The 26,725-nt window shown below is 59.0% G+C and overlaps 1 protein-coding gene across 4 annotated transcripts in view; it reads right to left on the bottom strand.

Moving 5' to 3' along the window:
* Nucleotides 1–26,725, bottom strand: part of SUSD4 (sushi domain containing 4) — a 92,261-nt gene that overhangs the window by 28,406 nt on the left and 37,130 nt on the right. For 2 of the 4 annotated variants that reach the window (XM_086693972.1, XM_086693973.1), the window contains exons 3-5: nucleotides 18,100–18,312; nucleotides 6,292–6,465; nucleotides 2,986–3,174 (exon numbers count right to left, since the gene is read on the bottom strand). In XM_086693972.1, the coding sequence (XP_086550098.1) occupies nucleotides 2,986–3,174; nucleotides 6,292–6,465; nucleotides 18,100–18,312 (576 nt within the window). The remainder of the gene's footprint in view (nucleotides 1–2,985; nucleotides 3,175–6,291; nucleotides 6,466–18,099; nucleotides 18,313–26,725) is intronic. The other 2 variants (XM_086693974.1, XM_086693975.1) reach the window with 1 other exon arrangement.

Genomic DNA, 26,725 nt, shown 5'->3' with positions numbered 1-26,725 from the left:
CTGGTGAGTTTCTGGAACTTTACAAGCCTGGGTCTGCCCATCGGTGAAGTGGGTTAAAACAGCACCTGTCTCACTAGGAAGACTGAGTTACTGTGTCCAACACTGTGACACATAGTAAGCTCTCAAAATTAATGCAAATTGCTATGGTTCAGGGTTTCTGTCATCTGGGATTCGTCTTATCTGCAAACACCAGAGCAGCGAGAACAGTCACAATGTACGAGCAGAAAAGCTCGGTACTCTGTTCGCACAGCCATGTCCAGACCGGCCTACGTATCTAAATTCTGAGCACAGTGATAACGGCGGCCGCTTGGAGGACCACTCACCGACTCCGAACTCGTTACCACGTGGAGCCTCGCAGTCTCGGGAGGAACATAACCATCTGCCCCATTTGGCAGGTGCGGAAATGGGGACGGACGAGCCAAGTGACCCACCCTGGGGCAAAGCAATGAAGGGGGAGACCCAGGACGGGAGCCCGCCCGGCGGGTCTGATGGCGGTCCACTCCCTTGCTCAGTGTGCCACCTGCCTCTTGGCCCTCTGTGTGACCCCTTCTCCTGGCCCTTGGCAGGTTTGGAAAAGCTGGGGCTGGGGGAGCTGCAGGACAGGCACACGGACAGCCAATGGGCTGGGGTCACGGTGAGCCCGGAAAGCGCCACGGCACAGCCGTCCAGACCCGGGCACTCGGGGGCCAGATAGCCCCACATTTAGAAGCCCCTGAGAGCTTCCTGCTTCCCCAGCACCGTGCACAGATTTCCACTGGGCCATCAAGAAAAATCAGATCGTGAGCTCGGAAAGATGGACACCGAGGGGGAAACAGTGGCACGTGCAAGGGACAGAGCCCTTCAGGACGGTTCACCGACCACGCACGCCCAGTGACTATGTTGTACAAATAGGGCCCTGCCCCCCACAAACATGGCACACGATCCCGGCGGAGCTGAAGAAACACCGACGCCGGGGCCCCGCTGGATAACCTGTCGTAAAGTCGCACTTGTTACTTTGACCCATCGTTTAATTCAGCCCCGTTTCTATCAAGTCTTGAGACAAAAAGCCTTCAGGCTGCACCGTGGCTCCGGGTCCAGGACCGTGGCTCTGGGGTCTCCAGGTGGTTAGCAGTGCAAGGTCCCGCACCTGGGTCTGGCAGGTGTTTTACGGCACCGTGCGGGGGAATAAAGGTGATCTAAACGCACACGACAGAACTCCAGGAAGGACTCGGCATTTGCGACGCAGGCGGCCCCCTGGGCCACGGCCCTCGCTGGCGGGGGCCGCGGCCCACCTCCCCGTTCAGACCTCCAAGTTTGCCGTACCTGTTCACACCGTGTTCTCCAGGCTCCACAAAAACAAGCGTTCAAAGTTTCAAAACGGAGCTGATCAGAACGCGACCGACTTGAAGAGCTGTGAAAACCGGCATTTTGAACTGACGGGATCCCGCCAACGACTCCCTCCACCGAGTCTCTGTTTCTGGTTGTCTGCGCAGGGAGACGCTTCCGGACCTCAGAGTCCCCTCTCCTGGACCCAGGCTCACCTCAGCCTGCGGTCCAGAATGGGGGGAGGGACACAGGACGCCCCACCCTGAGGTTAGGGTCGCCGGTTTAATGAGTGAGAACACGGCACACTGGGTTATATCAACTTCAAATTTAACAAAGTAATTTTCCACCATGAGTTAAGTCCCATGCCAACGTTCAGGGCACGCTCACAGTAAGAAATAGTTTGCTGCTGGGGCGCCTGGGGGGCAGTCGGTTGAGCGTCCGACTTCAGCTCAGTCAGGATCTCACGGTGCGTGGGTTCGAGCCCCGGGTTGGGCTCTGTACTGACAGCTCAGAGCCTGAAGGCTGCCTTGGATTCTTGTCTCCCTCTCTCTCTGCTGCTCCCCTGCTCTGCTCTGTCTCTCTCTCTCTTTCTCAAAAATAAATACACATTAAAAACATTTTGTTAAGAAATCATTTGCTGTTTATCTAAAACTCAGATTTAACTGTGCACCCACATCTCTTCTGACATGTCCCCTGGAGGTTGACCCCAGGGGATTTGGGATGGGTGGGCAGTGGGGGCTGGGCTCTGAGGACACCCCTGCCGCTGGTGGTCCGGCAGCCCCTCTCCCCGCCTCCCTGCCGACGCTCCACCCCCCCTCCCCTACTCCAAGTCCAAATCCCCGGAGGAGGCGCTTCCCGAAACCCCCAGCCTCTTCCCGTGATGCACTCACACCCTGGAGAGAACGCCATGTTGTCGTGTCTTGCTTCCCACGAGAGGCCACACGATCTGTGGACAGGCTCCTGGTGGAGCTCTCATTTTGTTCTCCCCACCGGGCTCAGACGCCCAGAAGAAAACTGCTGTTTGTCTGGTCATAATTTTAAGACCCGCATTAAAGCCAGGGCCGAGCCAGCACGCCCACCTTTCCTGGCGGAGGTCTGTACGGCTCTACCCCCCAGACACGGGCCTGATCCTGTCGCTGGGCGCCCCGTCCCCTCACTGACCAGTGCCCCTTCGTGAACCACACTCTAGAATCATCACAGACACTTAGGGAGGCCACGGAGGAAGGAGCTCTTGGTTTCAGGCTTCCAAGTGTGTGTGCTCCCAGCAAAGCGTTTACAGCTAAGCCGTAAAATGCTCTATAGAAATAGGAAGAAACATCGACACGACGATAAAATGAGGGGTGAGATTAACGATGCCGTAATACAATCTGTTTTCATTTAGTGCAGAGAAAATTAATTTTTGAAGACATTTCATTGAACTCTGCAATATCTTGCAGTTTAACCTTTGACGCTTCCAACTTTTCTCTTTTATTCCCTTTAAGCCTAGGACAGGCAGGGGAGGGGAGCCGGTTTTACGATGGTTCTAAGTCCTGCTTCTCGGCCGATGGCCAGGCTCGCTGCCTCAGCTCGGGCCCCGTGTGCTCAGGAAACAGAGTACTGTGACCGTAACGCTCAGCTCTCCTAGCGACACGTCCGCTTCCATAACCCAAGATCCAGCCGCGAAACAGGGAGACATGTTACCTTCCAGAGCGAGGCACCGGGGCGGGCTGGACGACCAGATGAGGTTGTGCAAGCATTCGAGATACTCCGACCCCTCCAGCTTAAAGCCAGGAAAGCAGTGATAGGAGATGACGGTCCCCACGGGGAAGGAGGTCTGGAACTCGGAGACGTTCACGTAGCCGTTAGAGGAGGAGAGAGGTCTCAGGCAGCCTGTGAGGGGACAGAAGGGGACAGTCTGGCTTGATCGCCTCTGTGCACCTTCAGATCCGCCCCCGCCCCGGTGGATTCACTCGCTGGAAGCGTGACCTGGCCTCTGGGGACTGAGCGCCTTGGCCAGACCCCTTCATCTGCTCGACTATCCCATTCGTGACTCGGATGTTAGGTTTTACAGCTGCACACGGCGGGGGGGGGGGGGGGGGGGTAGCTGTAGGGCCTTGGCCGGTGGTCGTAGCCCTGACTGTACCTGAGAATCACCTGAGGAACTTTTGATAAACACCAATGCCCGGTCCCGTGCCCTGGGTCCACAGGCAGCCTGGACACTCTCCAAGTAAGCCGAACGTGCTGCTGGGCTGAGAACCACCGTGGAGGGACCAACACCCTGACTGTTTCAACGGTGGGGGGTGGGGTTGGGGGGGCCTGGGGGGTTCGAGAAGGCTATCACGCAAACCCCCTGCTGCTGTGCGGATTACAGAGTGGGTGCCCGCCTGACCCGGTGTGATTCCGCCCAAAGACCCAGCTGTGTTTTATGTGCAGTGGATAAGGGACCCCGTGGCTCTCAGCCTTGAGAATGACCTGGACAGAGGGCGTCGCAGAGCAGACTGCTGGGTCCTCCCCTGAGCCTCTGGTTCGGGTCTGTGTGGAGCCCAAGGACGGACGTTAAGGCTCCGGGTGCTGGTGCAGCTGTGGGGCCCTCTCGGAGGCCCAGTTCTGTGTGCTTTCCGAGTGCAAGTGGGGGCTGGGTCCAGCACTGACACAGGAGCCCGTGCAGCCCAGGGGACACTTCCAGTGGGATCTGTGCAGCCCAGTGGGGCGTTCCCAGCACACAGACCCACCCGGTGTGGCATCCACTGCAACCATGGGGTCTCTTACTGCCTTCAGTGGTTCCACTGGCGGGAATAATGGCCCTGCCGAGCCGTGCTCTTCCTGGGGAGAACTAACTGTGTGTGAAATAAATAACGTATAATGGAAATCCCTCCTTTCCCTTCCAATCACCGAGTACAAATTACATCACACCCCCCGCAGCAGGTGACCGGGCCCTCCTTCTGGCCGGCTGTGTTACGTATCAGAAGCATCAGAGGGCTTTGTCTTCGGGAAACTGCTTTGGTCAGCAAACAGGCAGGTGATGTCCGTGTACGAGGGTGAGACCAGGGTGCGGCCAGAGAGGCCCCCCAGCGTGCAGAACTTTGGGAGACACTGACTCTGGGCGGACCCCACACGGCCGTGTGCTGGAGCCACAGAGACCTGTGGACCCAAGAGACCACCTCCCGCACCAGCCAACACTCGGGGTGGACCGTATCTGAGACGCAGCCACATCACCTCTCCACGGCCTTCGATGATTTAACGACGGAGCTGAACGTGGACGGTGTTCGTAACAAAAGTGAAATGTGGGGGGCAGGGGGAGGCTGGGGGTCAGGAACGAACAGAATCAGTAACTGAGGAAACAGAACACGGGTATCGGCACGAACACGTGACGCATCAGAAGCGAGCAAGTTCAGAGGCGCTGACACAGGGGACCCTCGCCTCCTGCCGGGGAAGAGTGCAGTTCTGAGCCGCCCACACAGGTAAGCTGGCTTCCGCCAAGGAGCAACCAGCTGGCCCACGGCCCACAGCGGGCATCACGCGCTGCTCTCCAATACCCGAAGCTCCCCCGGAAAAGGGGCCTTGGGACAGGGCTCCCTGACCGCCCAAAAGCAGACAGAAGGGGTTATGACTCAAGCAGTAAGTCAAAGAAAGAGACGCTGTGTGCCTGGGGACAGCCCGTCCCATCCTAAACACAGCGGTAGAAACCAGACTTTGAGTCAGTAATGTGATTCCTACCTGCACCTCTAGATAATAGAGTGGCTCCTCCTTGGGCTTCAGCCCCCCGGTTCTACAGTGAAAGCCTCAGGGTTATGTCATTCTAAGGGCCAATTATATTCCTCCCAGGGCTCTGAGGAGTCAGGCTGCCTCAGGCAGGGCACAGACAGGGCCCCAGTGGAGGGGAGGGGAGGGGACGGCAGGGGTCCCATTGGGGGGGCACAGGCGGGGGCTCCAGTGGAGGGGAGGGGAGGGCGGGGGTCCCATGGGGGGGCACAGGCGGGGGCTCCAGTGGAGGGCCGGTGGGTGCAGACCAGGCCACTGGAGGAATGAGGCTGGCCTGCAGGGCTGACTGATGAAGCACCAGTCTCCAGCCCGGTGGGCCTGCTCCCTCCTGCCGCGCTGAGACCTGAGTGTGGGGCGGTGGACGGAGGGGCTGGGCGAGCATGGGGAGAGCCGCACCTGAGCCCCTGACAAGGACCCTGCCATTGGGCATTTAAAAAAAATAACTGCGACCGAAAGAGCTGGTGAAGGGGCACGTGGTCCTCACGTGGTGTGAAAGGGAACCTTTAGAAAGTGGGGGAGCAGCCGCGGGGTGAGGGCAGTTTCCGCGGAGAGCCCCGCCGTGTGGTGCGGGGCATGTCCCCTGTCCTCCAGTCCTGCGCCCATGTTCTCCTGAGGGGCCCCGACTCCAGCCCCCACGGAAGGAAACCACTTATCTGCAACCACGGCTCGCAGAGCGTCAGAGCTCGCCAGCCGGACTCCCACGCGCGGGGCCCACGTTGGTCGTTACTGGACCCGGCCCGCCTTCCCCCCAAATGATGAATTATGCATGGGCCTCTTGGGCCCTCGGTCCAGGTCACATGTCAAAAAATAAAATCAGAACTGATGTGAATGGGGGGACTTATTTTCACAAACAGGGTCGACGTCGGCCCAGGCAGATTTTAAAAGTGCAAGGAATACTCACTGTGTGGTTTGGATAAATCTGAATTTGATTATTTTTCTGATCCTTGTGCATTATAAAAAGGGATCGCATTATGAAGATCCTCTGTAATCTTACAGAGGCCTCTGTGAGATTAGCCATAAGTATGTTCTCACCACCACTGAAATGAGTGTAAATACTGTTTTCATTGAATATACAATAATTCATCACTGAGCTCACGCCCGGCCGCCAGACTCCTATCTCCTGAACAATGAGGTATTTCCGCGAATGCTTTTGCAGGGAGGGTGCGGGGACTCCGATCCCAGTGCAGGGGGTGCGGGCCGAGCGTGGTCCCCGCGACCTGTTAGGGACACGTGCTCTGCACCCACCTTGACAGAGGGGCAGATTGTCCCAAGTCCCATCATCGCGACACAGCGAAACCATGTTGTGAAGGTCGGGGTAACGGATCTTGAACCCTTCGTGACAGGTGACGATCAGCTTATCTCCGTGTCTGTAGGTCTTGTTACGGATCTCAGCATCCTCCACCTGAGGGACGCGGCAATCTGCAATTGTGTGAACAGGACACGTTATCAACCTGACTCACACCGCTCGTGGCTCCCAGCTTCACTCCTCTTCCCAGACCCGGCCTCAGGCTCCACTCGGGGCTCAGGTGTGCCCGCGGGCAGCACAGCCTTCTTCTCAGAGACACAGGAGGGACACGGGAGAGGACACAGGGAGGGACACGGGAGGGACACGGGAGGGGCACGGGGAAGGACATAGGAAGGGGGATCCGGCCACGAAAGCAACTTCATCTCCTGCCTGTGACACTCGATACCACACAGTGAGCTCTCGGTGATTGTGGAAATGAGTGAAGAAACACAAGAGTTGGGGGTTCACGCCGCTGCCCACGTGGTGGTCCCCCCACGGCCCGCAGCCTCGGCCTGTGGGGCACAGAAGATACGCCTGGTGGAAAAGAGGGGCCGAGGCAGGACTGCACCTGCTAGGACTTCCCACCGACCTTCCCCGCACGTGCGGCCGCCAGCACTGCCTCCCAAGGGGGCAGCTGGAGCGGTGCGGAGGTCGGGAGGGGACGGGCTGCCCGAACGAGGGCCCGAGGAACAAGGAGTGCACACAGCAGATGATCAAGAGATAAAATAAAGCGAGTGACGTCTAACCCTGGGCCTCCAGCGCCGTCTCCTCTCAGCTCAGCGCACAGCCGCCAGCCGGGCCGTGCCTCCGACTCACACGCGCCCGAGCGAGAGGTTTATCCCACCGTCAAGAGTCAGGAGGCCCTGCCTTACGGGGGTTTGCGCTCCAAGCTTTGGAATTTGTTATGACGGTTCTTATTGGACCCCCACACGGCTGGAACAGCGTCAACAGAAACCCGGACCTTCCAGGCCCGCGAAGCTCCGAACTGTCAGCCCTGAGGCCTGAGGCGGCGGAAGGCGGCCCAGAGCTTTGGTGTGGGGCTGGGTGCACAGGGAGCACCGGGAATCTGACCGCAGAAGGTCAGTGCCGAGAAGGGCCAGAGGCTCCGAGGGCCGGGGGCTCCCAGAGACGGGGGTTCGAGGGCCCGGGGTTCCGAGGGACGGCCGCCAAAGTCAAGGCTCACCAGCCGGCTCTGCCCTCCTCTCGAGAGCAAGGACTGTGCCACCGGCTTCCTCCCACGTCTACTCTGCTCTTCTAGACTCCCCACACGTCTGGCAGAGAAGAAACGCCCTGGGAAACAGGACCCTGAAGCCCCCGGGTCCCGCCCACCAGGCCTTCCCTGGGCCTGGGGATCTCAGCAGAGGCCATCTGGCTGGAAACGCCGTCCTGCCTCCAATCTGACCTCTTGGCTTTGAGCTTTGGATGGTGGCAAGGGGTTTCAGCTGCTCACGTTTAACCAACAGTCTCCCACCAGAACAGCCGAGTCCCCCGGAATCCGTGCCGGAAGAACCCTGAACGGCATCACGCAGTCAGACCGCTGCTGCCTTCTTAATGGAAAACGTACATCAGTCTTCAGTATCACGATGCAGGAATCATTCACAGCAGATCCAAACACATTCATCAAGGCACCCGCCTATAAAACCTCGCCGTAAATCGACCCCGCGGCAGGAATCTACGTGACGGAACAGCCGTTTCCACGACTGACTTGGAATTTGTGCTCAGCAGGCAGCCAGCTGCAGGGAGTAAAGTCCGCGGGCACCGAGGGCACGTGGACACTGGCCGACCAGGGACAGGAGCCTCACGGTTTCTGGGCAAGGTGGTCCGTAACACAGAGGGCTCTGAACTCCCGCCTACAGGCCCGTGTCCACGGGCAGGGGCCGGGGCACAGACAGGGCATGTGACACACAGGTCACAGGGAACCACAGCCTCCCAGCCTCTGCTCAGAGAGGGGTCACCATGGGGCACGGTGGAGGACTGACTGCTGGGGGACAGGGGCGCCCACCGACCGGAGGGCTGGAGGCTGCAGTCTGAGCTCCTGTAAGCAGGGCTGTGCTGGGACAAAGGACAGAAGTGAAACAGACAAGCTGTAATAAACCCTAAACCACACCTCGACAGGAGCGAATGGCACACAGAGCCATCCTGAATTTTTACCCACGGCGTCTGGCGCCCAGCGTCCCCGCTGAAGAAGTGTGTGTGCCCCAACCAGCCAACGGTACCCATAAACGGCTACGGACAGTATTTCTGTGGAAACAGATAAGCCAGGATCTTTAGTGTCTGAAAATAATGTAATCTTCATCAGTGCTGGCTTCAAATGGAAAAAGCACAGGTTTTCTATAGCACAAATGCATCCAGCAGGCAGCAAGGATTTTTAAAAGCCGCTATAAAAACACCACTGCCAAGGACTGCGAACACAGGTCCATCAGTATTGATTCTGTCGTGCAGAATGGGGTCAACGATCAAACCCTCCATAGACGGCGCTCAAATGGACACTTCGGGGACGTAACCGAGAGATTATCAAAGGCTTCCCTCCCAGACCCGCCTGCCATCACCGAGAGTGAGTCCTGCTTTGGCGCAAAGGATTTAATACCGTAAGCAGATGAAGGAGGGGATATTAAGGCGGTGTTTCGCATTCATACCGAAGAACAGGTCAACTGGTCCTAAAGAAGTCAGCACACGGGGGTCCTAAAGAACGGAGCAGAAAAGGAAAAAAGTCTTAAGAATGCGCACCACACGCTAGACTTACTCCCTTTTTCAGTGTTAGTTCCGTGTGAAAACTGATTTGATTCCCTAAAACGCCAACTTCAGACACCAATGCTCGCCAGAAAGTGCTTCCGGGAACTGAGTTGGTAGCACGCCCTCGAGATCCCCAGTTCACGGCCGCGCAGCACAGCCTCTGGGAGTCCTGCTGTGCAGGGCTCTGGGTTTGTTTACACCGGCATCTGTACCGTTTATTTACTCACCCGTCTGTCCCATTCGCTGGCTCGCTCACGCACTCAGCAGCGGGCTGCTGAGTCCCGCTCCGGGTGCCGGGCACAGAGAGACAGTCGGGAACAGCACCTCGTGGCAGCTGTGTGCAGAGCGACCGCTAACAAACGAGCAGATGTGTGAGCTAGAGCGCGACGGGCACGATGGTGGCTCTGACGAGCAGGTGCCAAGGTCACACAGACACTGACCAAGGGCCCCCCGGGTTTGGGAAGACAGGACGGGCGCCCTGAGATGACATCTGTTAAGTACAGCCCAGCGGCAAGAAGGACTCAGTTGTGCGGATCCGGGAGACGGAGGTTTTGGGCACAGGGAACAGCCGGGTGTCGGCGTGTCTGAAACACAGGCAGGCCAGACCACACGGCACCTTGCAGATCAGGGCGGGGATCTGGGGTTGGCTTCGTGCGACGTGCAGCTCCCAGAGCTTCTGAAGCACGGCTGTGGCCCGCACACCGAGGGATTCCCCGACCCAAAGAGAGGCTCGGTCTTTGCCCTCGGGTCCTGGGTCATGACCTCCCTAGTGCCCTCCCTGAGCCGAGCGTGTCCACCGGGAGCCTCTAGGCCACAGCAGACGCTCTGTGCTGACGGCGTGACTGAGTCTGGGTCCCTGTGGATCCACTCGGCCTCTGGGGAGCCGGTGGCCGAGCCCCGTGAGTGGTCAACCAAGCCTGCGTGGCCGAGCCCCAGGGACAACACTGGGCACCAAGGCTCAGGTGAGCTTCCCTGGTGTTAGCATTCACGCATGTTGTCACATGACACTGCGGGGAGAAACGGGCACCGTCCACACCACACCACCGCCACGGGGCAGCCGGGGAACAGCCGCCAGAGGTGAGGTCAAGAGCATTCGCAGCAGCACGGCGGCACTCCCCTTGGTGTCCACGTCGGCAAGCAGATGGTCCTCCGCTGACCACACGCTGCGCCACCTGCCCGTGTCGCTCACGTCACGTGGTCTCCCCACGTGGGCATCTCATCGTCACTGTCCTCACAGAATAAGGTGAAGGCAGGACAGTAAGACGTTTAGAGACAGAGACCACGTTCACATACTGTTATTATGGTGTGGTGGTATAATTATTCTATTTTTTTAAACGTTTATTTATTTTTGAGACAGAGAGAGACAAAGCATGAGCAGGGGAGGGGCAGAGAGAGAGGGAGACACAGAATCGGAATCGGGCTCCAGGCTCTGAGCCGTCCGCACAGAGCCCGAGGCAGGGCTCAAACTCACGGACCGCGAGATCGTGACCTGAGCCGAAGTCGGATGCTCAACCGACTGAGCCACCCAGGCGCCCCGCATAATTATTCCATTTTATAATTAATTATTATGTTTATCTCCACCTGTATCTAATTTATAAGTTACACTTTATCACAGGTGTGTATGTGTAGGAAAAAACACAGTGACACAGCGTTTGGTACTATCCACAGTTTCAGGTGTCCATTGGGGTCTTGGAATACGTCCTCCATGGATAAGGGCGGACAACTTACTTGTAACAGACCCAGTGAGAAAAATCCTGAAGGCCCATCAACATCAGAATGTTCAAATTCTGGTCTATTTGTAACAGAACACCCTGCAAACGGACCAACCACAGCTGCACGGAAAATAGCGTAATTTCACAACCAAGTAGAAAAGTCTAACGTAAAATACCTAACGTATAATTCCACGTATATGAATTCAAAAATAAGGCAAAAGTAAATCAAAGTGGTGCCGTGTCTGGGAAGGCGCACGCCTGGGCTGAGTGATAACCAGGACACGAGGTCCTGACCCAGGAGAGGGGCAGCCTAGGGGGGCCGGGGGGCTGTCCGCTGTGTGCTAATTCTGTGGGCTGTGGGGTTTCGTGTGCTTTCCTGTAAAGGTTATGTTCTATGAGTTTACACAAACAACTACGCAATCCAGAGAGAACAAGAAGTTCGCTGGGAATGAGTCCCCCCAGCTGAACCGGGGCCTCCGGCCGGGCAAGCAGGGAGTGCTGGCAGAACCTGGGGACGACTGACTAGGGTGGCATCTGGATTTCCAAACCCATGAACCCTCACCATCTCCCGAAGGCAGAGGTTGCTCCGCCCAGAACACAGACCTACTTTTCTCTCGATCAACAGTCTCAACCGTTTCATGGGTGAAGGAACTTGACGTCTCTTCCCACCTTCTGGAATGTCGCCCTCACTCTCAGCGACGAGGAGGTGAGAGGAAACACCTGTTTCCCAGAGCTGAGCTCGCAGGGACGTGAAAGCAGATGGTCCCCATACCCTCTACCCACCGGCTGCGCCTGGAGTGTCTCCTGAGAACCTGCTGAGTCCAGACGCCTGGGGCACTGCGTGGGGCAGAGGCGCTCCCCACACGCCCCCAGGGCAGTGCCGTGAACCCCGGCGAAGGCGGCATCAGCACAGCCTCCCCGCGTGGGTTCCGCACCGGAGGCCCAGGCGGGTCCCCAGCACACGTGGGCTCGGGTGGGACTATGGACGTGGCCCAGCCGTGGAGCCAGGAGAATCAGCCCCCTGCGGTGGGTGTGGAAGGGTGCGGGTGGGAAGCACTCCATTCTTCACAAGCAGCCAACCTAAGCTGGGTAGTTTCACCTTCGAGCCCGTGAAAACCTGCTTTCTGGGGAATCCACACCATCTGCCTGGTTCTGGGGGCTCCTGACAATCCTGTGCCCTTTGCACTCGGTCTGACCGGGGTACCCTGTGTGAGCAGAGGGACACTGACACTCCCACAAGCCCACCTCCACGGCCCTTGCTCAGACCGGGCAGGACCCCGGCGCCCCCGGGACACGGGGTCAGGACCCCGGCGCCCCCTGGGACACGGGGACGCTTCGGGCAGCTGGTAAGGGCTGTGCTGCTGAGCGAACCTGTCTGTGGTGTCCAGCCGTCACCCTGTAGGGATGATAACGGTCATTTAGGTCACTCATCCCCTCTGTGTCTCCCCACCGTGACCTTATTTGCTCTGGATTTGTTTTTGCTCTCACGTCATGACCACGTTAAGTTGAAATCTTTTTAAGAAAGTAAACCAAACTCACACTGAAGCCACAAGAGACGGGGGAGGGGAGGGGAGGGGGTGAGGACAGCACAAATGAGAAGGGACAGTGCTCCTGGGGATGGGGGTCCTGGGGGCGGGGACGGGGGTCCCGGGAGCGGGGACGGGCACCACTCTGCTTTCCCGCCTGAGGAGACGGCAGTGAGGACGCAGCAACCTCGGGACAAGCAGGTGCCCGTCCCTGTGGACACAGCTGCTGTCGGATGCCCACACCCAAAGCAACGAGACATTTCCGGTGATGGAAGATACACACGCGGAGAAAAGGACTGTAAATAAACATTCTTAGAGCGTCTCTGTCTTGGTGAAGCCCCTGGAGCCGGGGGACATTCACCCTGACCCAGGGGTGACCGCAGAAGGTGACCCAGAAGGAGCGGGACGCGCTGCCGTTGAACAACGGCTGTGCCCCTGCGTTCAAGGGCACGGGGCTTACCCGCCACCCTCACTGGCCACGAGTGAGGCCGCATCTGCTCACTTAAAATTCCTAACGTGATGATACTACGTAAACGCACTCTGCACTTGCCCCTGGGAGGCTCGGAGAACCTTGTACCAAACTCTTTGTCTTTTATAGAAGCCCCGGTCAGGTCTCCAGGCGTCAAAGCCCCTTAGCAAGAACTTACACATAATGCTTGCTGCAGGGATGGCCTGTCCCCCATTCGGTCTGCGGGGAGGGGACATGCGGAGACCCGTGCTCCAGGCCACGTCAGCCACAACCAGAAGATGAGGACAGTGGAGGTGGAAAATGCTGGCGGCAAGTGGGATCCAGCCCCGTGAGCTCCCATCTTCGCCGCCCAGAACAACTGACAGCCTCCTGGAGGACGTTCCAGACCCCGCTCTTTCTCAGGCTCCCCGGGGGCTCTGCAGGAAGAGCACTGAACGAGGAGTCCGGACGCTGGTCCCAGCCCCAGTGTGTCTGCCACGTGACCCGTACTCCCGGGCTGTAGTGTCTCTGTCCACAAATGCCAGCACGGGCGCTCTCTGACCGTACGAGTTCATCTCCCAGGATCTGCCTCACACCAGAGAACGTCGTGTCCTCCCCCCGGGAAAACACTCTGGCACGTCCCGGTGTGTGTGGGCCTCAAGCTGTTTTCAGGAGTTTAAAAAAATATGCAGAGAGCTGCTCTCACTCCTAACCTTCCAAGTCCGGAGGCCTGAAGATGTATTCTTAGCAAGTTCTTGAGACGAGGAGCCCACGGCACACACTTTGGGAACCAGGGGACTGAACAAACAGACACGACGCCTCCCCCAAGGGGCATGGGTCTGGGGTCAGAAGGACACATGTCACCCGCTCCCCCCTCCCCTGGAGGTCAACATCTCGGGGGGCAACGCCTGGATCTGAATCCCGCTCTTGGACTCGCTTCCTGGGAGGCCCCTCTCACCTGCACTTTCTCGTCTGGAAAGTAAGGTCGTTAACACCTGCTTCGTGGGGCTGGGTGGGAACCTCAGGTGGCAGTGCACGGTCCCCGGTGCACACGCCGACCCTCCTTAAAACACAGCGCTCTTGGTGGGGAAGGGACGCCCAGGTAACGCACAGACATCCAGGTAATGAGCAGGCGCCCAGGTAAGGTGCAGACGCCCAGGTAATAGGTAACGCGCAGATGCCCAGGTGAGGAGCAGACGCCCAGATGCACAGGTAACACGCAGACGCCCAGGTGTGCACTGGGGGTGGCCGGGTGTGTGCACCTGAGTGACGGGCGTGGGGCAGGTTCCAATGCTGATAAAAAGCACACCAAGCCAATAGGAAAAACGGGAGGGTTTACACGTGCTTTCCTGGGGGTGAATGAGTCAGAATGGCTTCAGCCAAACGCACCTAGAGCCGAAATGTCGAGAAAAGCCACACAAAGACCCAGAAACCCGAAGTTGCTCAGCGTGAGTACTCTCAGCAAACGCCCACCTGAGGGATGCAAACCTTACCCAGATGGCCTAGGGCTGTGGGGGCCCTGCAGACGAGCAGACAAAGCGCATCGGGAGCCCGGCCAGCGTGCAGAGCGTGGGCCCCGGCCTCCCGCCTACAAGGGCCACGAGGCTCCCCTCCCCCCTGGCCATTCCAGGAGTCGTACTCATGGCCAGAAAGGCCCTGGGGGTCTCGGGACAGGGGCGGCACTTTCAGGGCACGTGCACGTGCAGCTCGAACAACGCTTTGTCCCCCACGCACCCTCCGCTCCTCCTGGGGCAGAAGGAACCACCCGGCCGGCCACAGGCAGGGTCTCCCACACGGTCTGGGTCACAGCGCCTCCGCTGGCTGCACCCTTGTCAGGAAGGCGCCCCAGAGGTGCGGTCTGGGAGCCTGCTCGGGACGAGCCCCGTGTGAATCTGTCTGAGACCTGTGATGCCCCATTTGCCGGACGCCCATCTGGTTTGCTCACTGTGCGTCTGCCTGAGACCGACGTCGGCGTGACCGTGACCATCCACGGAGCCGCTACGGGGACAAGAGAACCGTGTCCGGCCGCACGCAGATCACAGCTCCTTTAGCATCTAAATCCCGCTGCATAAACACGCACGGGTCCATCTGCCTCCAAAGCCTCCAGCAGAGAAGCCGCAGGCGGAAAAGAGAAGGTTGTGGTTTTGCACGAGGACCAGCTTGTCTGAACACAGAGCTGTGTCCACCCGAAGCTATAAGCTGCCGTCTGACTCTCATGAGCGTCCCAAACGCCCTCCCGGATGAGGGTCCTAAGGGAGGGGGGGCCTGGGCAGAAGGTGTAGATCGCGGCCTGGTAACCTGGGCTCCCCCAGCCGGGACCTGTGGGCCATTGTCCATCTGAAAACGCACAGCCGGTGTAACAATGCCAGGGCGCGGAGAGGGCTCTGCCCGGCCGTCGTTTCCACGAATGCCGGTGGCACGTCCGTTTGGGCAAGACACAGGCGGATCACCCCCCACCCCCAGCCCCCATGTGCTATTTTCTCATAACCTAAGTAGATTCGAATTACTCTTATTGTAGTCTCATTTGCGTACTGATCTTCTAAACACACCCCTTCCTTACGTGTGCAACACTGACCCTGCCCCTGTCAGGGGAGGGATGGCCTCTCCGCGTCCTGGTTTGACACGAGTCCAGTAAGTGTTTGTCAGGTGGCTTCAGGCAAAGTCAGCCTTCACCCCCCGTGAGAACTGGGCGAGGGGTGTTTACCCGCGGGCAGGTGTCCCCCAGCAGACCTGAGCAGAGGCCCATCGGTGGCTCTCACCCTGTCCCCTGGGCTCTGGACTTGCCACATCACCGCCCTGCACCCGTGGGGTGTGTTTTCAGTCCCCTCCACCACACCACCGCCTCCCCTGCTCCCTGAACAGTGACCGTCCTCAGCTCTGCTTCGGGCCGTGGGGGCTCCGGTCTCTCGGAACCAGCCTGGAGAGGATGTTTCTGCATCTGTAGGGTGGAAGGTCTCAGTGCCGTAAAACTCCACCGCCTACATGATCAGTCCCATGGGTCCAAACCTGAAACTCGGTCGTTTTCTTGGAGGGAACGATTAAGACTGGAATCAGGCTGAGGTGGAGCGTGGTGAAGAGACAGCGGGCATCCGGGAGAGCCAGGGAGGTGCCACCTCGCTTCTGTAGGGCGCCTGTAGCAGGATAACAACGCATTTTCCTGCATCTAAACCTACTTTTCAAAAATCCGCATCTCAGGCAGGACTGGCCGCCAGCGTGACAGCCCGGGAGGGGTCCAGGTGACAGTGACAAGACCAGGGGCTGGACCAGGTCTGTCCCTAAATCGCCATTTAACTGTGGGAAGGCTCTCGGTTTCCCTTTGGGTCCGACAAAAACCAGATCAGAAGGGGGGTTTGGGCCCCACGTTCCTCTGAGTCCCTCCGCCCTGAGCACCAACACCGCCACCTGTAGTAACCACGCGCCCTTGGGAGTGGCCTCCATGACACGACCTCGCAGGGGAAAACCCGCGGCTCCAAGCCTGTTGCCTGCACGTCTGCTATGTGACCGGGACAAAGCCAGCGAACCTCTCTGAGCCTCACCTTCCTAACCGGGGAGGCTGCCCCCTCGAAAGTGCTTCTCAGCATTGAGGGCTTATCTGAACGCGGTGACTGACCCCTGTTACTACTACCGCCCAAAATTCGGCACCTTGACGCCCGGACGGAGGGAACCAAGGAATTCAGCAGCCCGGCATCCGCACGGCACAGTCCTGGCCGGGGCAGGAGGCCACGCACACCTCAGCGGAGAACGGTTCCGCGTTCTCGCCTCTGTGGGACACCCACGGTGCCCCCGCCCCCGCGGTCCACGAACAGCGACGCACGTCTCCACCGTCGCAGCAGCACAGGACGCACCTTCCTGCACGTCTCCCAAAGCCCACCAAGGTTACCGTTATTATTGAGAAACGGCTGCTACTTAGAAAGGTGTTTTCTGTTCTTCTGAACTCTCTGAACCGATCCTGAGACCACAACACGATGTCTGGACCCTCTGTGGAAAGGGTGGTCTTATTTTCGGCTGTGGAAGGAAGGGCTGGGGGTCCCCGGGGCACCCCAGGAGCACGGCCCTCCCCGTACACCTGGGGCTGTCCACAGCAGATGCTCCTTCCCTTTCTGGAATTACTACAGACTACGTGCTTATGGAGGCCTGGGAAGGGGCCATCTTTTTTTTTCCCCCAGGATGGAAATACGGAAAGGTCTCCCCATCTCCGGGCAATAACCACGAAGCCCACGTGTCCTCTTTGCCCTCAGAGGTTCCTGAGCTTGTCCAGATTTTAAACACTGAGACCACAGGGCACAGATTCTGGCAGGAAAGTCAGGATTTGCAAACCAAACACACTTTTAATCAGTAGAACCTCATGGAAACCATGGCCTGCACGGGCTGCACGGGAGCAGAAAATCTGAACGTACAGGGTGCCTGGGTGGCTCAAGGAGGCGTCCGACTCCTCGTTTCGGCTCAGGTCATGATCTCAGGGTTCAGAGCCTGCTTGGGATTCTCTCTTTCGGGGGGTCTGTTTCTCTTCTGTTCCGTTTATTCGTCAGCTTTGCTCTTTAGAATCCACACGGAGGTGAAATCACGCGGTATTCGTCTTTCTCTGACTTATTTCACCCTAATTCTTTGCGCTAATTTTTTCTCTTTAAAAAAACAAAAACAAAAACAAAAACAAAAACAAAAAACCTTGAAATTAAAAGCCAGGGCAGGGCGAACTCTGGGGACAGGCTGCAGTCCCCAGGAGGGCTGAGCCGGTGCCCTGTCAAGGCCTCCCCAAGTCAGCTACGGAGAGACGTTCACAAGAAGGATCTCGGCTCCTTCAGAGTAACAGCCCGCATGCCGCGGTGACAGCTCCGTGATAAACCAAAATCAACGACGGACGCTGAACCGAGAGACCCAGGCTCTGCCGGCCTCAGACACAAAAACCGCGTCACGCCTCCCCAACCAGCGGCACCCAGGGCTCCCTTCCGGACCCTACGCACCTACAAGCAAAGCCGTCTCGACCAGCAGGCGTGGGCTGGCGCGAACGGTAAGTGACTGCCGCGTCTCAAGCAGGATACTTGCCAGAAATAAACGCCCGCCAGGTCGGCTGGCCCTGCGGTGCTCCCTCCTTACGTGGCTCATGTCCAAAATGTGCGTCTCCGTATGGACGGAGGCTGCGCACAGTGAGCGGCTCTAACATTCTCCCAGCCGCTCGCTCACACGGACAAAAACGGTGACGAGTGGGAACTGGGGCGGAGGAGGAACACGGTCCCTCCTGCCACGGGGGCCCTGGCCACACCGCCTTCCCATCCGCATGCAGGCTGGGCCGGATGGCGCGGCCCGGGGTATCGGCCTGCCCGGACGGGGCAGGCAGGGCGCGCACTTTACCTTCTCGCGCACAGACAGGCTTATCGCTGGGGATCCAGCCGAGGGTGCCGTTAGGGTGTCGCACACACAGTCTCTTTGTGGAGCCCTTCAGCTTGAACCCGTCTTCACAGTGAAACTGGGTGACAGAGCTCTCAGGGAACACCCCTCCGCTGGGCGTCCTGAAGCCGTTCTCGGGGACGCCTGGGTCCGTGCACGCCTGAAGGCCATCGAACCCTACATTGACAGAGAGAAGAAAAGGTGCCTCTGAATGCATCCCCCGGACGCCGAGGGCCTGCCCACGTCAGGGACAGACACTGTCATTCCACACGCCGTGGCCACGCGGCCACACAGCACGAGAGACGAGAATAGAAGCCCTCTCTGTGACTCGGGACGGTGCTGGCGGGAGTCCTCCTGACCGACCCCACCCTTTGTGGAGGCTGGAGGAGCTGAAGCCACAGAACAGACGGGAAGGAGGTGGTGGAACCTGAGCCAGGCCCTGCAGGACATACTGACGACATTCCAGGGACAGAACAACGCTGTCGGGGAGGCCGGCATGGCGTCCTGGCAGGGTTGGCCTGAGCAGTGAACGCCCCTTCCCCTCCCCTCCCCTCCCCTTGCCCTTTGCTCCTTCCCTTGTGCCAGGCCTCCTGGAGGCTCCCCGAGGTCCTGGTGGCTTCCTAACCCATGAGACCAGCCCTGCAGGGAACAGTGTGGGGAACAGCACGGTCCGTGCTGAGCTGTGAGCCCTTCATCTTTGCGGCCCACAGTCCATCCCGGTCCTGCACAGAAAGAGCTCCCCAGACGTTTGAGAAATGAATGAACCGTGTTGGGGAAGGGAAGCATACTGAGGTGACCCTGGAGGGCCGGGTCAAGCGAGGAGGCAGTGGGCGGGTGTCCGGGGGTCTGCAGACGTTATAGCTGGAGGGAGAGCCTGTGCAGGTGTCAGAGCAGAGGGGAAACCTGGCAGGTGCCCGCGGGGAGGGCAGCACAGTGTCCTTAAGTGATGGGGTCGTGTCTTCACTTGGAAGGAAAGACACAGTCGGGCGCCTCAAAGTATTGCTCAGGTCGACTGCCTGCAGTCCAACAGCCCCAGGCGACCAGGGAGGGGTGGCGAGGGGCAGGCGAGGGCCCGGTGAGCAGCTGCCCACCAGCCAGGGGGGATGGGCCTCTGAGTCACTGTGGGGTGCGAGTGTCCTGTCCAGGAGGACCTTCGGAGCAAGAAGGAAGCAGAGAGCAGGAGGCAGAGCGGGAGCCGAGGGCGGGGTGGGAGGCGGAGCCACAGTGGGAGGTGGAGTTGGGGGCGGAGTCAGGAGCGGAGCAGGAGGCGGACTCGAGAGGCAGGCAGGCGGTGAGAGGCAGAGTCGTGGGGCGGGGTGGGAGGTGGAGCTGGGAGGGGCGGGAGGAGGAGGAGCCAGAGCAGGGGGCGGAGCTGGAGTGGGAGGCGGAGCCAGGGGCGGGCCAAGGGGGAGGAGCCAGAGCCGAGGTGCAGGGTGTGGGGTGGAGGGAGGAGAGGCGGAGCCCGAAGGCAGAGCCGGAGTGGGAGGCGGAGCCAGAGCTGGGTGGAGGGCGGGAGGAGGAGCTGGAGCAGGGGGCGGGGCGGGAGGTGGAGCCAGGGGCGGGGCAGGAGGCAGAGAGGACAGATGAGGGAGCCCAGGGCTTGGTTGCCGGGGGAGCGGGGGGCGGGGGGCAGCGGGGTGTCACGGCAGGAACGGAGTCCTGTTCTGTTAGCTGCAGCTGGCACACGACGTCACATTAGTGTTGGGTGCACAACACGGTGAGCCCGCAGTGTGCATGTGACGCTGTGGTCACATGAGCGGAGCTGCCGTCGTCACCACACATCTTCACCACACATCACCGTGACAGCACAGCTGACCGTACTCACAGTGCTGTGACTGTTCTCCCCGGACCCGCTCTCCCCGCGCTGCTCCCTGCACCCCTCTCCTCCAGCAACCACATGTGTGCTCTGGACCGTTTGTGTTTTAGATTCCACGAAATCCTAGAGTATTTGTTGCTCTTTGTGATTTATTTCACTGAGCATAACACCCTCAAGGTCCATTTATGTTGTCACAAATGGCAAGATTTCATTCTTTTTGTGGCTGCGTAATATTCCGTTGTATGTATACCACTTCTTTGTCCATTCATCGGTCAGTGGACACGGCTGTTCGTAGCTTGACGATCGTAAATAACCCTGCAATAAACACAAGGGTGCGAGTGTCCTTCTGAATTAGTGTTTTCATCTTCTATGGGTAAATCCTTGGTAGTAGAGTTACCGGATTACATGGCATCTCTATTTTTAATTTCTTGAGGCACCTCCACCCACACTGCTCTCCAGAGTGGCTGCACCAGTTTGCATTCCCACCACCAGTGCACGAGGTCCCGAGGGGTCCCCTTTCTCCACATCCTCGCCCACACCTGTTGTTTCTTGTGTTGATTTGAGCCATTTTGACAGGTGTGAGGCGGCAGCTCACTGCGGTTTGACTTGCATTTCCCTGATGATGAGTGATGTTGAGCATCTTTTCATCCATCTGTTGGTCATCTGGATGTCTTCTTTGGAGAAATGTCTGTTCATGTCCTCTGCTCATTTTTTAATTGGATTGTTTGGGTTGTTTTTTTTTTGTTTTTTTTTTTTGTTTTTTTTTTTTTGGTGTTATGTGAGTTCCTCATATACTTTGGATATTAACCCCAGGGACTGAGAGCTTGAACAAAGGGATAATGGGGACCAGACATGTGTCTCCGAATGACTTCTCCTCACCCAGGCAGAGGACAGGCTTGCACAGACTAGGCAGGAGGCAGGAAGACCATCAGAAATAACTCCCAGGTACCAGGTTATGTCAGGATCCAGGGACAGTTTGTTTGTGAAAGGCAGACTCATGGATCCCGGTGCTCTCAGGGTGGGGGGCAAAGGGCTGTGCTTCTGGAAAGCTCTCCAGATGGCTCTGAGGCAGCCAGTCCCGCTCCTGGGAGGGCCAGCAATTGAGGCATGTGGAGTCTCAAGCTACTGCAGCAGTCGTGGCGAGAAACGACAGGCCAGAAGAGGCAGGAGTGGCGCAGAGAGGCCGCAGGAGATACTACGGACGCAGAAGCGCAAATTCAGGGACGGAAGGGATGGCAGCAGGGGTGAGGGGAAGGAGTTAAGGGAGGCATCCAGGATGGTCCCAGGTTCTGGCGCTGAGCCTGCATGCAGGGGGACGGGACGCGGTGAAAACCACCTGGGGCCAAAGGGGGGTGCGGGGAGTCTGGGTCTGGAGACACCCAGGCAAGGTGGGGGTGACCAGCCGGAGGAGCAAGTCTGAGCCGCATGTCTGCGCACAGACGGCAGCTGGAGGCACAGCTGGGTGGCCTCCTGGGAACAGACGGTGAGAGGAAGCCACGTGGCACATGGCTGAGACAGCGGCACCCACGAAGGCAGGCAGGCGGCTGGGCAAGGGCAAGAGACACACCGGGCACGGGGGCGCGGCCAGGCTGGAAGGGACTGCAGAAAGGAAGGGACTGCTGGAAGGGTGCAGACAGCCCGGGCTTGTCCTCCAAGGCACTCAGTGTACACGGAAGAACGCGGCTGAAGCCATCGCGGGTCATCCCGCGGCTGAAGCATTAGGGTCACGGGAGGGGCTTTCCTATTATTGTATTAAGATCTTAAAATTAAAGAGATCTGAGCCTGTCTCCACGCAGCAGGGAGAAAGAAAGTCCGCAGATGAGGGACGGGGAGGCACAGGGGAGGGGGGCTCACCTTCCACTGAGGCAGGAAGGGGGTCTCCCGGAAAACCCACTGAGGGAAGGATGGTCCCCAAAACGTGTCCACCCTCCAGGACTGGCTTCAGGGGTGCCTCCCCGGGAACCATCCCTCCGCCTTCAGAGTCTGACCAGGAGCCTCTCTTCCCATCAGGGAACCTGTGCCCACCTCTCCTAGAGTCCTCCTCACCCTGGCAGCGTTGTGGTCTACCTCACGTCCTCCCCCGCTGCGCTGTGAACTTCTGGGGCGGGGGGGCAGGGAGGGGAGGCTGTGTCTTATTCTTCACCTCCTCAGCCCCCGGCATGTTGTGTAGTAAGGGGGCATTCCACAGGTGCTGCTAATGGAGGAGGGAGAGAGGGAGAGAGGGAGGGAGGGAGAGAGGGAGGGAGGGAGGGAGGGAGGGAGAGAGGGAGGGAGGGAGGGAGGGAGGGAGGGAGGGAGGGAGGGAGGGAGGGGAGATGGATGGGTGGGAGGATGGGTGATGGGTGGGTGGATGATGGATGGATGGCTGGCTGGATGAGGTATTCCGAGGGTGAGGTGGGCGTGAAGGGCTCTCCCCCAGCACAGACCTGTTCTCTCCTAACACCCTCCCGGCCCCTCCTTTCTCCCAACCCGCGTGGACCGAATTCCTTACTTCCTGACGACCTTCCTCCCACCTGCACCTGCACACACCTCCCCCTTCGTGCCTCTGCAGCACAGGGCCAGAGGGGGTGGGGATGTGGCTGAGCCACATGCTTCCCTCACACCCACTAACCAGGGAGCCACACCGACTGCCCGTCAAAGGCACCGACCCCTCGGCCCGGCACACCTCCCTGCCCCAGCCAGGAAGCCGCTGTCTCTGAGAAAAGGACAGATCCCCCAGGGGAGAGCTGAGCATCCGTGATCCGTCAGAAGGACTCCTGCTCTCGTAATTAACGAGAGAACCATGCTGCGAGGACGCAGAGTTTCCTCACGGGCCCGGTTCTGTGCTCTCCTTACTAATCCTTCCCTTCAAACACCGCCGCCCTGTCGGCTGCCTCCCAGGGACCAGCCGCTGCGTCGCTCCGTTTCCAACGGTCTGAGGATCAGGACGCCACTAGCTGGGCCCAGCCGCCGACACAGAGGAGGGAGTGAGAACAGGTGAAGGGACCGAGGTCGGAGGACGGGATGGCATAAGAGGCCATTCTTCATCCGGACCACTGACCCCACCGAGCCAGACGGTCGCTTCCCACGGCCTGCCAGAGCTCGAGACGCCACTTTCCAAAGTACCCCCGGCGGGTCGGTCCCCAGCCGGGGCTGCTTCTCCAGAGCCGTCCTCTGCAACGTGGGGGTCAGCCCACCGGACGCACACCCACTAGGGACGGGGGGGCCTGCCCGGAGGGTCCTGGCAGCCTGCCGTCCGGGCTCCAAATCCTGCAGATGCTTTGGAAGTGAGCGGCCACAGCTTAGGCGGGAGGAGAGAGTTCCCGGGTGATTTCTGATATGTTTCTTTTGGGGGAAACAGACAGAAAAGGGTACTTTCCTTTTTAACAAGCCCTGGGAGGTGGTACCTCCTGGCCATTCCTCCTAAATCCAATTCAGAACGCGGTGTGTACGCACAAGGGACAGTCCGTGTGACGGTCCACCTTATGGGTCAACGTGACCGGGCCACGGCGCCCAGACATCCGGTCACACGGTCCTCTGGATGCGATCACCACGTGAGTGGGTAGACTGAGTACAGCGGACGGCCCTCCCTGACGTGGGTGGGCCTCATCCAATCTATTGACAGCCCGAACAGAACAAAAGGTTGAGTAAGAGAGAACTCTCTCTGCTGGACGTCGTCAGGCTGGCGCGTTGACCTCCTCCCGCTGTCAGACTCATCCTCAGACCAGAGCTCACGCCATCGGCCCCCACTGGGTGACCAGGTTGCCAGGCAGATCTTGGACCTCCTGGCCTGCACACCCGCGTGAACCAGTTCCTTATAGTGTGCATGTGTGCGTGTGAGTGCGCGTGTGTGCGTGCACGCACATGTGTGAGAGAGCAGGGGGGAGTAGGGAGAGCCCTCTCCTCCTGGCCCCGTTCCCTCCCGGGGTCCCAGGCTCGTGCCATCTTCCTAAAGGACTCGGACACTTTAAGGACGTGAATGACAGGAGAGCCACTCGACCCCTCGTCCCAGGGGACACTGTTTCTCTCCAGAGCCGAGTCCCAGGAAGCAGCCTGGTGGGCAGTCCCGGCCCGTGACAGCCCCGGTCCAGCGTCCCCTCCACTGGCACTGATGTCCCTGCCCAGCACTGTGGCCCCAGGAAACGTCCAGAAAGCTCTGTACTTGGTGCTCTGGCCCTCAGGGGAACAGGAGGAAAGATCTCCTCCTTCCCTTTTCTTCCAGCCGCAAATTAGCAGCAGGCCCCGAGGGTCCTTCATATACAAAGAAATGCATCAAAACCCCGGGCTCACGGGGGTCCTGACTTCCCGTCTGGCTACTCTGGAGTCAACCCACCAGGCAGTTTAGCCGTGAGCACCCTAAGAAGTCCAGGAAGAACCCTAAAACCGAAAGAGGCGTGAAAAGCGATCTTTGGGCTTTACCATAACTGAAAAGTCATGTTGGAGGAAGGAGGACTGTATCCAATGCGGCCAAATCAATTTAGAACCGGGGCCGGCTCTATCCCTCTGTAAACTGCTGTGTGAGTCTTTGCAGGAAGATACAGAATACAGACACAAAAATTGATTTTTTATGCATTCGCTTAGTGAGAGAGGATCTGGGGCCAGCGAGGAAAGGGCGTCCCCGCCGAAGTTTAAACAGACGCATCTGCACGTGTGCAGTTGAATCCAGAGCAGCACCGAGCCCAGCCCCCAGCACCCTCATCAGTGTCACTGGCGGGCACGAGACCCCCCAGGGGTTGGGGTCAGAGCCCTGGTGTCTGGGGTGGGGGGGATGCTGGGCTGGGAGCAGAGGCTGGAACCACACCCGGGCTCGGGATTCCGGCCCCCATGCACCCCCCCAACACCCCCTTCCACACCAGCCACCCCCACGGCCACCCACGGGGCCTCTCCTGGTTCACGTCTTCATGACTCTGCAAAGTCTTTGAGGGAAAGGACGTTTGTGAACGTGTTTGGTCTCCATAGCTGTCCGGACAGGACGGAGCAAACAGCAGTGGTGAACTATTAGTGCCTCCACGGGACACAACCCTCGTGGTCCCGCAGCACAGACACATCCCGGTGCACGTTGTGGGCGAGATGCGTCACCCAGAACACCCGGAGCCCGGCGAGCCGGTCACCGAGCTCCCACTGACCACAGCGTGGCGGGTGCCACACTTGGACGCCGAAGCCTTCTCCTGGGGAGGCCGTGGCTGGGGCCCGGCGAGCGGCTCCTGAGGCGGAACCGGCCCTGGACAGCACGGGACACTTGTCCTCAGAGACGAGAGTAAAGGCGGGAAGGTCGCGGGCCCCGGGAGTCCCTCTCCACACCACGAGGACGTTCCTCCGTCGGTCTGAACAGACCCGGCTTCGCCTGGGCCGAATGCGCTTTCTCTGCGGACAGGGTTTCTCTGAGAGCATCTCACAGGAGAACAAACGCCTCTTCACCAGAAGGGAAAACCTTCACCCCTGTCCTACTCTGAAGACCCTGGAGGTCGGGTGGCCCGGCCTGTGGAGCCAGGAGCCGGGTAGGCCCTGAGACCGCGGCGAGGCCCGTCTGACCGCCTGCTCACTGCGCCTTACGCCCCCTGGAGCTCTGCCGCCTCCGAGATCCTTTGCCCTCAGAGTGACCTTCGCTCACCTTTTTATTTTATTTTTATTTACTTGAGAGGGAGAGGGAGGGAGAGAGCGAGTGAGCGAGTGGGAAGCGGCAGAGAGAGAGGGAGACGGAGTCCCAGGAAGGCTCCGCTCTGAGCGCCGAGCCTGACGCCCGGCTCCACCTCACACCCGTGAGCTCACGACCTGAGCCGAGACCAGCAGTCAGGCGTTTCATGGACTGAGCCCCCCGGGCGCCCCTTAGCTCATCTCCTAAGCGAGCGCGTGGACCAACAGCCTGTCGGATCCCGGAAGCACAGGAACTGGTGGTGTGTGTGCAGCAACACAGAAGAAACGACACGAAGCAAAACCGGCCAGCAGATGGACCAACCCTCTGACACCAGCGTCCGCGCACACGGCGCTCCAGGTTGATCACACGGAGCCACCTGGCACGCCGGAAGCTTCCGGCCACCGCACAGCCACCCGGACATCGTCTTCACATCCCAGCGGCCCGTCCTGGGCAAGGTCAGGCTCGAACACGCACAGGATCCCGTCCCCGACGACAGACAGTCCGGGGGCTGCCGGACACGTGCCAGGAAAGGCTGGAAGGACCGGGCAAGGTGGCCCCCGGCTGCCACAGATGCCTCCGCTCACCGGGAGGGAGGAGGCCGGCCCGTCCCAGGCCCGCCCTCCCCTGCAGAAGCCAGGGTGGGCCACGGAAGGCCCTCGCAGGACTTAGAGGAGGTCTCAGAGTCAGAACTCGGTAGAAATAGCAACCTAACACTGTTACAGTTACAATTAAAGTCTACGGGAAAACGTAATTTGCTTTATAAAAGTTGATTCCTGACCCGCATTTCCCTCACAAGATCGTTATTAAGTGGTTCTTGACCCTCTCTGTTCCAGTCGAAATAATCTCCGTGTTTGACGGCATTTCAGCTCTTTGTTTTTAAAAAGAAAAGGGAAGAAGGAGAAAAGGGGATTGCTATAATCTATTTATATGCTGAACCATCGCACAGCGCTGGGCAGTGGGAGAAAGTCACTCCACAAACCACCGAGCCCAGGCCCCCTGAAGAGTGAGCTTACATCCAGGACTGTCAGAAGCGGTTGATCCGCATGTTGTGGCCTTACGGTATGACGAGACCTATTTGAAGGGTCACAACGGGCACTTTTTGGAAATGAAATAGAAAGGAAAAGTCAGAGTGGCTCTCACAGGGTAAAGGGGAGGACCGT

Source organism: Puma concolor, chromosome E4, assembly GCF_028749965.1.
Source record: "Puma concolor isolate L17-30 chromosome E4, mPumCon1.1.hap2, whole genome shotgun sequence".
Taxonomy (NCBI): Eukaryota; Metazoa; Chordata; class Mammalia; order Carnivora; family Felidae; genus Puma; species Puma concolor.
The sequence above is the reverse complement of the archived record's forward strand: the minus strand, read 5'-3'. Positions and strand labels throughout refer to the sequence as shown.